Genomic DNA, 16224 nt, shown 5'->3' on the forward strand with positions numbered 1-16224 from the left:
CAGCCAAAAACTAATGTGCGTGGAGAAAAGGAGATACACACCGCAGAACCGTATATTCCAGAACCCAATCGAATAGAAGTGGAAGCCGCTATAAAGAAATTAAAGAAACACAAATCTCCGGGTATAGATGAAATTCCGGCTGAGTTAATTTTAGCTGGAGGCGAAAAATTGTGGAACAAGATACACAAACTCATTCTCCTTATCTGGAACAAGGAAGAATTGCCACAAGAGTGGAAAGAGTCAATCATTGTTCCAATTCACAAGAAAGGCGACAAAACTGACTGTAATAATTATCGAGGCATTTCTCTTCTGTCAACATCCTATAAAATCCTTTCAAATATTCTGTTAACAAGATTGACCCCATACGCAGATGAAATTATTGGAGATTATCAGTGCGGATTTAGACGAAATCGATCAACTATCGACCAAATATTTACCATTCGCCAAATACTCGAAAAGAAGTGGGAATACAATACCCCGGTACATCAACTATTTATTGATTTTAGAAAGGCTTACGACTCGGTTAGGAGAGAAACATTATACAACGTTCTTACAGAGCTTGGAATACCGAGAAAGCTAATTAGATTAATTAAGATATGTTTAAGTGAATCCCAAAGTAAAGTCCGGGTAGGAAAATTTTTGTCCACGAGCTTCCACGTCGAAAATGGCCTGAAACAAGGAGATGCGTTGTCGCCATTATTATTTAACTTTGTGCTGGAATACGCCATAAGGAAAATCAAAGATAGCAACCAGGGCCTAGAGTTGAACGGCATTCACCAGGTTATGGCATATGCTGATGATGTAAATTTAATAGGGGATGATAGGAGAACAGTAGAAATAAATGCAGAGATATTATTAAACGCTTGCAGGGACATGGGTTTAGAAGTAAATGCAGAGAAAACTAAATACATGGAAGTGCGTCGGGACCGTAATACGGCGAATTGTGGAGGCGTTAAAATATTAAATAATACTTTTGATAAAGTGGATACTTTCAAATATTTAGGATCAATATTAACAGACGAAAATCATATTCACGAAGAAATTAAATGTCGACTAAAAGCAGGGAATTCGTGTTACTATTCGGTTCAAAATCTCTTGTCGTCGCGAATTCTGTCGAGGAATTTGAAGCTTAAAATATATAAAACGATAATCATGCCTGTTGTTCTGTATGGTTGCGAAACATGGTCGCTTACTCTGAGGGAAGAACATAGACTGAAAGTATTTGAGAACAGGATCCTGAGAAGAATATTCGGACCCAAGAGGAACGGGAATGGGGAATGGCGGAAGCTTCATAACGAGGAACTACATAGTTTATACGGTTTACCCAACATTGTTAGGGTCGTCAAGTCTAGGAGGCTTAGGTGGGCAGGTCATGTAGCTAGAATGGAAGAAAGTAGAAACGCTTTCAAAGTCTTGACTGGTAGACCCATAGGAAAACGACCATTAGGAAGGCCTAGGCGCAGATGGGAGGATAATATTAAGATGGATCTCGCAGAGATAGGAATACAAAGTAGAAACTGGATCCAATTAGCTAAGGATAGAAGTCAGTGGAGAGCTTTTGTGAACGCGGCACTGAACCTCCGGGTTCTATAGGCCATAGAGTTAGTTAGTTAGTTAATTGCAATCTTATCTCACTAGTCTCCAATCATCAGAAAATACCTGGAGCCAAACGTTATGTTTCGACTGGTTTTCTATAATTTTCATATTCCTTTCTTAATTGTGAAATAGTATAATTTAAACCGTTTATATATTAAAATGTACCTAAAAATATGTTTAGCACATTAAGCTACTTTTATTATTTTATTAAATAAAAATAAAATAGTTTGCATTGGACAAAATTTATTACGTGTAAAAAAGTAACGCCAACCAATTATGAAAGGAAAAACGTCTTTTCGGCACTTTTCGTAAGACCAAATTATTTATTTTTTGGCCTGACAAAGTGTAAATTCATTGAACTAATTCCAGTGAACAAAAGTAATAAATGTTGGAAATGCCTATATTTCTCTTATTTGACTCGTGTGCGTGAGTTCTCACGTTTCCTCCCACTTTCTTAATTCCACCAATAATCCCATCATCGTCCATAAGGCCTGAGCCAAACTTGCCAGCATTAATCTTGCATTCGAAATGGTGCCCCCTACATACTCTCAACCGCTGCGGCGCGGAGCAAATGCCCCGAATTCCCTTCCCCCCCTTCCGTAGATCCGGCCCTGAATATGGGTAATATGAGCCCACTTTCCTCTTGAATTATCGTCCAACTCCTAATGGGATATAATTGGCTTCATTAGATGAAAGATTAGAAAGTAAAGTATCCGCACTATAAACTATGTATATTAATCGTATGGATTTCATATTCTATGTATAGTAATTATTTATATATTAATTTACATGTTAATTCACTTCCCAGTATTTATTTGTTTTGCTGTAAGTGTCAGCATTAAATGGCACCTCATGGTTAGTCCTATATATATATATATAAATTTTAAGTTTAGGAAATCAGATCTGGTAACAAGTAATATATATTATTATTATTATTATTACTGTCTGTATGTAAATATGCTGTGTGTTTGTGACATTTCGTGAGAAGGATCTTCCTTTATACACCACGTCTGCTCTCTCTTGAATGTACGATACTAGGCTTGATTCTATTGTTTATAGTTCCTGAGTGTACTGCTCCTCGGCTTGGATAGGCTGCCCTGCTATCAATTAGTAGAAATCAAACCATTTTTGAATTCATATCCATTGTTCTGTTTCAAATGAATGCTTTATTTTTTAACAGAATACTTGAAAAACAATTGTCTCATTTCAGTCATGCATTTTCTTAAAATACACACAATTTAATTAGTGAAAGTGTAACTGTCGTTATACTGTAAAGGAAATGAAAACTACACAAATCTACAAACTGGAATGAATGAATATGGGAGTCACACTATTCGAGGTAGCAAGAAATGGTGCTGCATTCGATGTAGGACGACTCAGTATAAGAAAAGTTTCTATCTTCTCTTCCTTCACAGAGCATTGATGTGCTTCATATACATAGATAATCAAATGCTATGTGAAGATGTCTTAGAACAGTAGTAATTCATTTCATATAGAAAAAAAAGAACACAAAATATTTAATATTACACTTTGCGCTGTACATTAATGGAAACATAGGCTAAAACCCTACGTGTACTAGACTGGAAACAATGAACTCCCAGATAATAATAGTACTAATGGGGTAAAATGTATAGCGGATATAATTTTATGTAGACGTTACTCCTAAAGTGGGTATGTGTTTATTTTAAAGAAATCTAAGTACATTGGATCTCATGTTTTTGTTTTCCTTGGAATGCTATTTGAAGCATTATTTTTTCTGTTACATTTTATTTTTCAATCTTATCAGAAGTCATTAAAGCGTATGACTCCATAACTGAATTGTTGACATATATCCCAGAGAAAGGGACATCTCGAGAACAAATATGTTGCAAGTACTCTGATAGTTACTTAGAAACGTTTTAAGACTAATGATGATGTGCATTGTTAAAGCGACCGATCCTCCCTCTCACTAATTTCAACTCCAAACTATAGGAGTAAGTATCTAATCTCCGACAAAACACACACATTGTTCTATAAAATTTGAGTGTTTTTAATAAATATTCAGGAAAATACGTTATATCAAATTGAGAACACGCTCCCTTCATTATTGGTTCATTTCAAGCAATTAAGACGATTGAAATTCTTAGAAAAATGAGACCATATTCTACGAAAGTTTTACTTTTTAAGGAAGTTAACATAGAATGTTTATTTAAATCTTGCGGGGGAGAGGGGAATGTTAAATGAGTTCTCATATTTGATTGACATCAACTGCCAGATTGGGGATTATGTGAAAACATCAATAAACACATCATATTGTGTTAAAATCGAATAATATTTACGAAAGTTACCATAGAATTTTAAACTTAAGGAAAGGAGGGTTCATGCACTCGGTCTCGATTGATTTCAAACCCAAGTAGTCGGAATGAATGTGAATTCTCAAAAAGTATATGCCATATTCCATGAAAATCTAACGTTTTTACGAAAGATATTTTGGATCATATTTTTAAATCTGAAAATGAGTAAATTCATACCGAATTAGGAGGCTAATTCACCACTCATTCTTGACTGATTTTAATCTCAAACATTGAGAATTACAGGAAAAAAAAAAAAAAAAACGTGAATTATATTGCATTAAAACCGAATAAATTCTAAAAAGGTAATAATGGAAGTCTAAAAGAAAAAGAGGAGGAGTGATACAAGGGTAAATCCACTACTTTATTCTTTATTGATTTTAACTCCCTGCAGAGGGTATGATTGAGAGGCGTCAAAGAAAATGCACATATTACGCCAAAAACGAACATTTTAAGCTAAAATTATCGTTTAATATGTTTGTAATTGAGGGAAGGGGGTTAATTCACCCTTTCATTCTAGGCAGATTTTAACTTCAAGCTGTGAGGATATTGACAATGCCATAAAGGGAATATACACTAAGTTTTATTGTAATCAAATAATTTTTACGCGGTTAATCATTGAAAATTTTCTCCCATGTACGTGTGCGAACTTGTAACATGGGGTGGTTTTTACTTCTTTTATCCCCTTATACTTTATGTATTGCAACCTCAAACAGTATACGGTTATTTCTAGATGTTGACGGAAGGCACATAACAAGTTTCATTAAAATCGGGTAAGTTTTATGAAAGTTATCGTGGAGCAAATGGACGGACAGCCACTCAAATGCCAATGGAGTCGAATGGTAGAATGTTCGCTGACGCTTGCTTCAATTATTCTTCAAATATTCTAAAATTTTGAAGAAAGAAAGAAGGAAAAGAAAGTGTGAACCAGGGATTAATTAGTACTAGTAATAGCTAATACTTTGTAAGATAGTTACAAATACCGTAATAGCTTTTTGTATTGTCTTTGTTCCAGGTGGGCGGTAGTTTCCATATAGCTCCAGGACAAAGCTTCTCTGTAAATCACGTTCATGGTAAGACAATATTTAATCTTTTTGTATGTAATATTTATTGTATTGTTATAATTATTATTACTATCAGTGGACATTTTCTAGAAAAAAGGTGCCTACTCACTGTGAATAAGTTAATTCTACGCATTCTGATTAGCTGCGAAGCCAAACATCAAAATTAAACAAGTGGATAAAAAATAGCATGTGCCGCCATTTATAGATAAAATTACCTTTCTAATTCCCATAATATATTCTTGTTCCAGTCTTTTATGAATTTTTTATTTCATTTATAAGAAACTTTTACAGGTTCATTTCGATAGGCCCAACTCTTATTTAGAATTATTTTTTGTGATGTTTGTGGTTTACAATTTTACACTCTACTTTAATTCTGTGCTATAGCATGTTATGGAAAAATATAAATAATTTGTCTTAGATAAATTACTCCTTTATAACTATAAATTAAACTTCGAACTCTTGAATACGAAGAACTAAAAATGTAGAATTCTTGTTTACACTAATATATCTATTTCTAAAGTTTGGTTTGCGACCATCTATGAAAATAAACCTATTTACTTATTATCGTTAATACTGGGAAATTTATTATATTGCAGTACATGATGTTCAGCCATTTTCGCCGAAGTCTTTTAATACATCTCATCGCATCAGACATTTGTCATTTGGTAAAAACATCCCTGGGAAAACTAACCCAATTGATGGTATCGAGATTACTGCTGAAGAAGGTAAGTTGAACAAAACTTTTTTTTTTTTTTTTTTTTAAGTAACGTTTATTCCTATTTGCAGGAAAGTACTCAAAGTATAATCCTCTCAGTTTTGAAAATATATTCTATTCGCTTTAGTCTAGTACAGCGTTTCCCAACCGGTGTGCCGCGAGGAAATCGAAACAAAATTAATTCTATAGCAACCAAATTGCAAGACAAGGGAAAAAATGTATATTTTTGTATTCCACATTACTATGAATTTCTGCCATGGAAAAAATTACTGTAATTGTAATATATTATTCTACATCTATTACTGTGTAGAAGACAGTATTTCGGCTCGTACACATTTTCACGGTTAGCTGCTATATTACGATTGAATCGAGTCATACTAACACCGAGAAATTGAAGCACTTGTACAGTATGCGTCAAGTGAACGTTCGTAGAACACTCATTCGCACGTGAATGACAGAACAACACTTTGTTCAACAGCTGTGTTTTGTCCGACGCGTCGCAAGCTGTGTGATTGCAATAATATGCACCGGTTTTGGTTAAAACAGCAAAGTTAAAAGTACAAGACATTTGTTTGTTCGTTCGTTATTTAGTGATCTTCGTTCTTAGTGAAAGGTTGGATACAGTTTTCGAAAAAGAAAGCGTATTTTTAAAAATGTGAGTCCTATATTTCATTGCAATTTTACGCAATTTTAAAATTAGAATAAAAAATAAGCATAATGAATTACCACGGGGAAAAAACAGTGATCGAGCTTTCATCTCTGTGAGAAAGAGAACAGTAATCACAGAAAGAAAATACCATGGTATTTTACATTTGCAAATAATAATAATAATATCTATGAGTGTGCCGCGAGAATTCAAGTTACACCCGTAGTGTGCCGCAAGTTGAAAAAGGTTGGGAAACGCTGGTCTAGTATATGCAAGTTCACTTTAAATATTCGAAAGAGTTCCGCAACAGAACAATATGTACACTCATGTCCAAAATTATTATCGTATGTCTATAAATATGTTGTAGGAACATGATTTGATAACGAATTCTCCCGGTATTTATTATATTGTTAGTATGTGTATAATCGGCAAAGACATACATATGGCAAATTTTATGTCAAAAGAGCAGTAAATAAGAACAATAAAACGAAAATAAACTTTCTTGTCCATTTAGCAACATTTTGTTTTACTTACAATTTTCGTATTTATCATTCTTTTCCTATGAAATTTACCATAAATATACTTTTCCTGATTATACACATAGTATCAGTATTAAAAGTACCCTGCAAAATCATTGTCAAATTATATTCTTACGAGAGGACAGTTATAGATATGCGACAATTATTTTGGACATGAGTGTACATACACAAACCTTATTTTTTGTTGGTGAATATTCGACTTAGAGGTCAAAGGAGTAGGTCTATTCTTCCAAACAAAGTACGCGTTAGTATACTGATGAAAGATGAGACAGTTTTGTGATGTGACAGCAAGAGCATGCATATTTTGAACCTCTGGAGCTTGTTTGTTGCATTCAGTTGGTGAGATACCTACCTGCTAAGCCTCCACGTTTTTCCAATTTGATGCAAGTGTAAGCAAGTAGTTTCAGCGAATACGTTGAACTCTTGCGCTGATTGTTGGCACGATTGGCTTGAATCCTCTGCGATAGCTTTCTTTACTTGGATTTCATCAATGACTTACGGGCGACCAGAACGAGGCACGTATTCAAGGATCTAATCTCCGGCTCCTTGCTATGCGTATATTTGTCATCATCGCCCTAAACAGCGATACAATTTTTCGACGGATCTCTGCTGTTTTAGTGCCAAATTTGAACTTGTATGATAAATAAGTCCATATAACTCAATTCGATATCAACATGTTCCTCACAATATCACCACAATACACGATCAATCCAGCATCTCTTACGGTGTAAACATTTATGCACTGAATAATATTTCACACACGTTTAAATACGTTTGATCTATTTCAGTAATTTATGAAATTACAACATAGTGACAAATATTAATTTGTAAAAAGGAACAAAATGCCCACGTTGTCTTGTTTTCTCACTTTCTTAGTAAAAGTGAAAAAAATGTGTTTCAAATAAAATGTCACGTATATCAGTGTTCTTAGAAATACCATATTTAAGAGAAGAAAAAAAGCAGGATTTCACTTCTTAGAATTTTCTCGTGAAAGAAAGAAAAAAAAGTTTTCTTCGATGCACTAAGAACGGAAGTTCAACATTGAAGTTGAAATACTGGCTTAGAAAAGCTTTTTGTCTAAGACTTAAACCAAGTTTTCAGAATTTTCAAAATAAAAATTAATATATTTGCGTCATATTTGATTAGAAATGAACGAAAGAAAATACATTTTGCACTTGTTCACCGATTTGATTTGATTGCCAAATTATTCCTACAAAGTTTGGATTAAGATTACTAATGATTCTTGAAAATGATATTATTATTTTACTTCTTCCATGAAGCCTGTTTCTTTCAAGAAATGCATCATTTCAACATCTACTAGATAATGCATTTGAATGTGAGAGTTGACGAAAACAGCTTAAACTTTTTTGGTTGATGGTACATAATGTTTCGTAATGTCGGATGTGAATTGAATGTAGCTATACTAATTCAGTCCTCAATATTGTTCATAAATTCAAGTATACTTTCGTTATTCGAGTATGTACAAATTACAGTAGAAACTGCGTTTATGTGTCAATATGGATTAACACAAATGTACTGCCTTGCAAGCAAGAACTAATAGGGGTTCGGTGTCCTAATACCCACCTGCACTAAATATTTCAAATGAAGGTACTAGATGAGTAATACCTCAAACAAAAAACGTTCGTGATTGCATTTGGCGCACCAACGGAGTTTCTACTGTAATTAATGTCCGTGCAGTCCGTTTGTAACACTCAATTTGAATCACCCTATATATACATATACAGTATTTACGTATAAAGGTGTAAATGTACGTTCACAGCCAGTATTGGTATAGCGAATCGCTCATTGGCGGAGAAGGACAGCCAGTCTATCATTCAGAAGTGTGCAGAATATTTGACTAACCATTTCTAGGCGACTTCTGACTTGAGGTGTTGCATTGTTTTGTTTGTAATTATCATGTACAGTAGGAAATAATTTACAAACGAAACACACGTGAATCCTGCTATGAATAGCCCTTCATGATCATGTGTTTCGTACTGTACGCGAAAAACATGTTACAGACCTTACAGAATCATTTGTTTCTCTAGATTGTTCTTTGTAGATATGAAGATTGTAAGAATTGTTAAGCAAAACCTGGCCTGAAACTCCTGGAACGAGTCATCAAAACTCACTATACATCGCTCAAAGACTAAGCAGTAGCGCACAATGAAAGTGCATTGCAGATAGCTTGTGCTAATAATACAAATGTATATTAATTAATATAGCAGTTTTAAAGATGTTTAATTACACTTTAACTAACAATAACGAAATTCATGTTAATTCATCACTGAACACACAACACGATCAAGAAAGTCATTCGTTTCCTGCTGCAACATTTTAATTGTGAAGTTGGAGCGCACAGCGTAGTCAGTAGGATTTAAAACCTGTAACATTTATAGCCGGCAAGGACGCATATGTAAGCGTCTTCTTAAGACCTTCCATACTGTCATCATTGACATTCCTAACAAACTTTTTAGGATTTCGTAAGAAAGACTTCCTAACGCGCTCAACATTCTTCTCAGACACTCTTGGTCGTTCCGTACGTTTACTCTTACACAGACAGCCAGTTGTTTCAAGCTGGTTATGCCATCGACGAATGTTATTGGCATTTGAGGGATCATGATTCAACTCCCTACGAAAAGCACGTTGAACTGTAATAATTGATTTTCAACTAGCAAACTTCAAAACACAAAATGCCTTTTGTTGAGGAGTTGCCATCTTTGTTACTGTCACTGCCAAGCTGAAACAAAGAAAAGCTATTTGCGCGCATACATACAATACTGTCTTTAAACTTGATCTTTAATTTGAGCGTACAAACAACTTTGTACACCTCATCTAAGTAATAATATAATGATAAACTGCTATATTCATTTATGTACACCCGGTATGATATGTCATTAACTTTCCAGGGCTATGAACCGCAATATTTGCAGTATTGTTGTGAATAACACATATCCCTAGTTTAAATTCGATGTTATTTTCACGATAACTGGTGACACCAGGCATCATGTATTGCGCCATATAACCATTCTGGTTGTTTTGAAATCTATCTACTAGTATTAGCCCTACAGCATACCAGACCCTTATACGATCTTGAAAATAGTTGATCCTACCCCTATAGACTTGACAATAGGGTATTTGCTTTATTTGTAGAAAATAGACTCTTCAATCTTTTAGTCTTTTGACATGCACAGGGCTTTAACAGTAGTTGTACTTAAGGAACTTTAACATCATCGCTTTAGAGAGCGAAATGTATTGAAAACATTATTATCCATGAAAAGTAAGAAAACCCTTTAATAAATAAAATTTTTATTCGTATTTTCTTTCTTAATATTTTTTTAAACATCCTTTTTCGAATAAATTGAATCTTTCTTTCAGTGCTTACAGAATGAATTGTGAGGGAAATTAGGTGCAAATAATGAAACAAATCAATACTGCTAATGAAAACATACACCCTCCATTCCAAAAGAAACCGAACTTTTGAAAACAAATAGTACCACTAGTGCCATCTGTTGTAATATTTTACCGGTAGATGGCGTAGTCCCTCATTGATAACTGGTATAAATGTCATGACATTTGGATGCACGGCAACAAAGTTATTGCGTTTCAACTGTCAGTGTGTTGTGTACATCGGTCGGAAAATGAGTTTCAAACAACGAGCTGCAATTGAGTTTTGTGTTAAACTGGGTAAAACTTTTAGTGAAACGCACCAAATGCTACAAAATGCATATGGTGATGAGTGTCTATCCCGTACGCAAGTTTACGAGTGGTTCAGGCGATTCAAATCGGGTAGAGAGACGCTGGATGATGACGAAAGATCAGGCCGTCCCAGAACCGGATTATCGGAAGAAAACATCGAAAAAGTGCGTGAATTCATCAAACATAACAAAAAATCGTTGGTGAAAGTTATTGAAATGGAATTAGGCATTCCTCAAACAACCGCATACCGTATTTTGACCGAAGTTTTGGGCCTTAAGAAGGTTAATTCGCGGTTTGTACCACACAAACTCACCGAAGACCAAAAAGTTGATCGAATTGCGCATTGCAAAGACATCGTTAAAAGTGCTCGGCAGGATCGAAACTTCTTGAAATCGATTGTAACTGGTGACGAGACGTGGTGTTTTGAATATGAGCCCGAAACAAAGCGGCAAAGTGCTGAATGGAGAGCGCCGGATGAAGGAACACCCAAATAAAGTCGCTTGGTGAAGTCAAAAGTTAAGGTGATGCTGATTTGTTTTTACGAGTCAAAAGGAATTATCCACAAAGAATTTGTTCAGCCCGGCCAGGCAGTCACTGGAGAGTTTTACTTGGGCGTCATGAAGCGTTTGCTGGCAAGAATTCGTCGTATTCGGCCCGAATATCGCGAAATCGGCAGTTGGACTCTTTTGGACGATAATGCACCATCACATCGTTCGCGACTTGTAACTGAATTTTTGGTCAAAAATCACATTATTCGGTTGCATCATCCGCCCTATTCACCAGATCTCGCTCCGTGCGATTTCTATCTGTTCCCGAAACTGCATTTGGCGATGAAAGGAAAGTGGCACGCATCGATTGATGCCATTGAGAAGGCGACGACCGCCGTCCTAAAGACCATTCCAATAAAGGACATGGAGAAGTCGTTTGACAACTTGTTGGAGCGTGCAAATATGTGTATCAATGCAGAAGGGGAATACATTGATTAATAAAAATGATTTGTTCCAAAATGTTCATTGCTTTTTTGTTTTTTTAAAACGTTCGGTTTCTTTTGGAATGGAGGGTGTATATCTATATAAATTTGGATATGATTATGTAGCCTATGCAAAATTTTGTTAATGAGGTAGTTACTTGAAAAGTCCATTCAACGTTTAAATTCCCCCTTATCATTATTTATCATTACAAATATTAGGATTTTCTACTCTAATGGAACTAGAAAAGGGTAGTGCATCTGTCTCAGATCTACCAAAACACTTACATACTACTAAGTATAATGCCAAAGAAGTTTATAATTTGCATAAAATGTCGTCACGGATAAAAAGAAGTATGTCTATTTTATTAGAGCAAATAATATTATGCTAAATTCAGATAAGAAAAATTTGGACAAAGAACGAGATTCTGAGTAATAACTTTATCAACAACAATTCATATTTTAACATAGATAGCAAGGAATATATTTTTTGCAAGTCAATTACCTTAGTGTTCCTTTAAATAAATAAATAAATAAATAAAAAAAAGCGATTATTTCAAAGTTCAAACATTTATAGGCTTGAACGTGCCCGGAATTAGGCCATGTGTTCCCTAGAACTATTTTACGATGACTGAATAGTATGGGGTTTTATCCTTCAAAGCCAGAAAAGTGTTTTCCTTTATTCCCCCTGCTGTCCACTGTTGTGCTACGTTACAGTAGTGTAGGGAACATCGTGACTGGGACAAGGGAAATGGCCCAATCTAGTAGGTTATGATTCTGTATGACAAGTGATTTTAGATGTCATATGGTGTGGAGAGAACGAGGAACATTTTGTGGTCCATAACACATCCGTGAACGACGGGTATAGGAACCCTGGAGTTATGATATGGACAGGCATAATGAAAAATGAAAGAACGCCACTGCATATCTTCGACGCAAAATCCATTATTGGAGAACGTTGTTCTACTGATGTCCTGAAATATGTTCTTTTCCGTGGAGCAGTGGATATTAACTTCTTTTACAAAGATAACACGCACCCTCATAAACTGACAACTTACAGAGACACTGGAGAAAGAGGACACCAATCTTATGGATTGGATTGGCCAGCACATTCCTAAGATCTTATTTCCATTGAACATGGCTGGGATTTATTCGGAAGACGAGTTACACAGAGAAATCTTCCAATCTGGACCCTCAAGGCTCACAAATTTGCACTTAAGAAGAATGGGACAACTGACCCAAGCCTTTCCTGAACACACTTATCGACTGCATATCAAATGGATGTGCAGGTTGTTGTGATATGCGAGGTGGTCATACCCTTACTGATGTAATGATAAATCTCTCTATTTATGGAAATTTTCATTTCATGCCATCTTTTCATATTCATCTTCGGTTCATCACATCCTATTCCTTCGCAAGGCGGAGGATTCCAGTCATCATTTGACAATAAGGGTGACTGACATACAGATACTGATTAATTTAATGAAAAAAAAAGCGCAACTTGCCATATTAATATGGAATTGGACCACCGTTCACCCTCAGAAGAGGTCTGATGTGGCGTGAAATAGTAATAGAGGTTGCAGCAAGTGGAACACTACATCATTCTGTGTGCAGTGCGTCCAGGGGAGGTGTCCAACTTTATTCCGGTGTTCCTTAAACCATGCCGCAAAAGCTCTGGCTGTGGAATAGGCGCATTATTGTTGTGGTATATGGCGACGTAATCACGGACAGAATAGTGTCAGCACAAAACCCATTGAAAACCAAAGTACTTGGCCCACAACTTCACAGAGCTGCCGCCATGTTTCACAATTTGGACAGGGGAAAGACACTGCGGATCATACACTTCTTTGAGCGTCCGCCACGTAGAAGCATGATTTAAAATAAGGTAAACGATGACTCATCTGACCATATCACACGTTTCCAATCATCAGTGGTCCATGTTGCATATTCGCGGAACCACTGACGTTGTATTAAAGTGTTACGGTCTCTCATCAGCAGTTTCGCTCGTACAATCCGACCCCTATGTACTCGTGACTGTGTCGATACATTGTGGGAGGTGCTGCTAGAGTTCTTCCATCACTTGCACCGCAGTTGCACGACGGTTCTGACAAGAGAAGTTCGGGGGAAGGCACTCGCCTGCAGAGAAACTAAGCATGCTATTTGAAAGACCATGCTGATTACAACAAACTAATAAAATTCCTGTACGGTTGAGAACTTTTCGAGAGATTCAACGTTAAATGCACAATTTGTACAACCATTTGATGTGTTCGGATTCCAACCAATAAAAGATTATGGCAGGAGATTTGTACATAGCATGAAACTTCATCCAGACGTTATGATGTACCAACGAAACAATCAAATAAAGTTCGTGTCCATGATAATGAATCAGTTCTGATCACCGCGATATATTGGATTGTTTCAAATTGCGTTTCACAAGGCAGCTTAGCGAACAAATTATATACCTTTTGAATCACCTATCGAATTTGTTTTTCGCTTTAGTTATGTGAACTGTTCCCTTGACGGATGCAACATAATTGCACATATAAAATGTTCATGGTACAAGGAAGTCTTTTGCCTGCGTCATTTCTTTATAGAACAGAAGATCATCAGTGATCAATTTTCAACTTTAATCTATCATTATTGTGAACAGTATAATGACTAATTTTAACTAACAAACCCGTTACTTATTGCAAAAGGTTTTTTTTTTTTTTAATTTTTTTTTTTGTTACCTCCGTTTCAATTCGTATGTCAATAGTCGTTGCTTATAATGTTGTACTTAACGCATTTAAATGCGCATATACTCATTTTTTCATATAAACTTCCAAGTTGAATCTCTCGAACAGTTCTCAACTGTACAGGAATTCTATTAACTTGTAATCAGCATGAATTGGTCCTTCAAGTGGCGTGCTTAGTTTTTCTGCTGGCGAATGCTTTTTCCCGAACTTCGCTTGTGAGTGACAATCCGCTTTAATGCTCGGTGGGATTGGTCACTGCGGGTTTTCTTCCAACCATTGTTCCTCGGCGATATGGCTCTTGTGGTGAGTTTCGTAGATCATCACTTTGAACAGTCGCTCGCGAAATTCACCACACATGCCGCTTTCATCACACTCGCACTACATATCCATTGTACACTATCACTGTCTGCTCAGTTCACTGCACACTGCCGTTCTACTGCACCTCATGTAGTATGGAATTTTCCCTAAAACGCCACCAATCGCCGCCTAACCGTTGGCAACTCAGACATCTGACGTGTTTCCATTAAATTAGTATGTATCTGTATGTACTTACATATTGGTCACTTTATATAGCAGGATCATGTTCCCGAAAGTTACGAGTGAACATGTACCTAGGTATTTGTTCCATAGCAATTGACAATCATTGTACATATAGCTCCTACAAAGTTGTCTGAAACTGTATATATAACAATATAGATTCTTGTTGAATTTGTAGGTCGATTAAAATACTATGCGATCCAAAAGTCGCGAATATCCAAATTCAGTTGTCTATAAATAGTATTATAGTTGAAAAGTCCCATCGGCTACCGCAAGATGGCATTGTGTGTATTAACAACAAACCTAGACGCTACTGAGGTAAGTATTGAGCACACAACACTTGCAGTAGTACTTTGTGTATTTTATGGTGAACATATTTTTTACCAAGAGCAAAGAATTTTTATTGTTGAACATTATTTTTCAAGTGGATATTCTTCTGCACGTGTTGCAGACGAATTTTGTAGGAGATATCCTGATGTGGCAGTCTCTAACAATTCAACCATTTCGAGCCTAATCGCCCATTTTAGAGAAAACAGATTTGATGCAGACCACCTATTTTGACTGATGCTAAACTGGCTGAGGTTAAAACTGTGATGCAGCGTTCGTCCTCAAAAAACTCTAGGAGACTATCAGCCCAGTCTCAGATTTCAAGTGGAAGTACTCAGAAAACGATGAAGAGGTTACACTTTAGTGCATATCATATTTGCAGTGTTCAGAAATTGAAGGAGCTGGATAAAGATAAGCGTGTAGTTTACTATACATGGTTTCGCTCATTTATTGACAACCACGGAATTGCAGAGCTTGACCATATTTTCTTCACTGAATAGGCGTAGTTTCACTTTAATAGCTATGTGAACAATCAAAACATATAAATTTGGTCAACTGAAAATTCACATGTGTTACACGAAACCCCCTTACATTCTCAGAAAATTGGAGTTTGGTGTGTCATATCACGTCATCGTATAGCGGCCCTATTTACTTTAAAACTACAATGAAGTATTGTATACCAAGATATCATTACACTGTTCATTGCCCTTCTTGACGGAGATGAACATGATTGTTGTTCCAGTAAGACATATGCCACTCATCTAATAACACCATGCATTTCTTGGGCGATTATCTTGATGAGCGATATCTGTAAACGTTATGGCACCCAGTTCAGCCGATTTAACGCACCCTGATTTCTTCCTATGGGGCTACCTCAAAGGTAAGGTCTATAACAACAGGTCACACACTGGAGAAAAGCTGAACATAACAAATGAGCAACAACAGTATACACTTGCTGTAAAAAGCAGTAGCCTCAAACATGGTAAAAAGAGTTCGTACTTGCATTACTGAACGGGCCATGGATTTCGAGCATATGTTGTAAAAATATACATTAACAAGAGTTTATATA

At 36.0% G+C, this 16224-nt stretch overlaps 1 protein-coding gene across 1 annotated transcript in view; it reads left to right on the plus strand.

Moving 5' to 3' along the window:
• The window catches only part of LOC145693260 (endoplasmic reticulum-Golgi intermediate compartment protein 3), a 112412-nt gene that overhangs the window by 45678 nt on the left and 50510 nt on the right, over positions 1–16224 (plus strand). Inside the window, exons 7-8 of the mRNA XM_081769098.1 lie at positions 4942–4999; positions 5587–5715. Of these exons, the coding sequence (XP_081625224.1) occupies positions 4942–4999; positions 5587–5715 (187 nt within the window). The remainder of the gene's footprint in view (positions 1–4941; positions 5000–5586; positions 5716–16224) is intronic.

This window comes from Thermobia domestica, chromosome 8, assembly GCF_964235325.1.
Source record: "Thermobia domestica chromosome 8, izTheDome1.hap1.1, whole genome shotgun sequence".
In the NCBI taxonomy this organism is placed as follows: Eukaryota; Metazoa; Arthropoda; class Insecta; order Zygentoma; family Lepismatidae; genus Thermobia; species Thermobia domestica.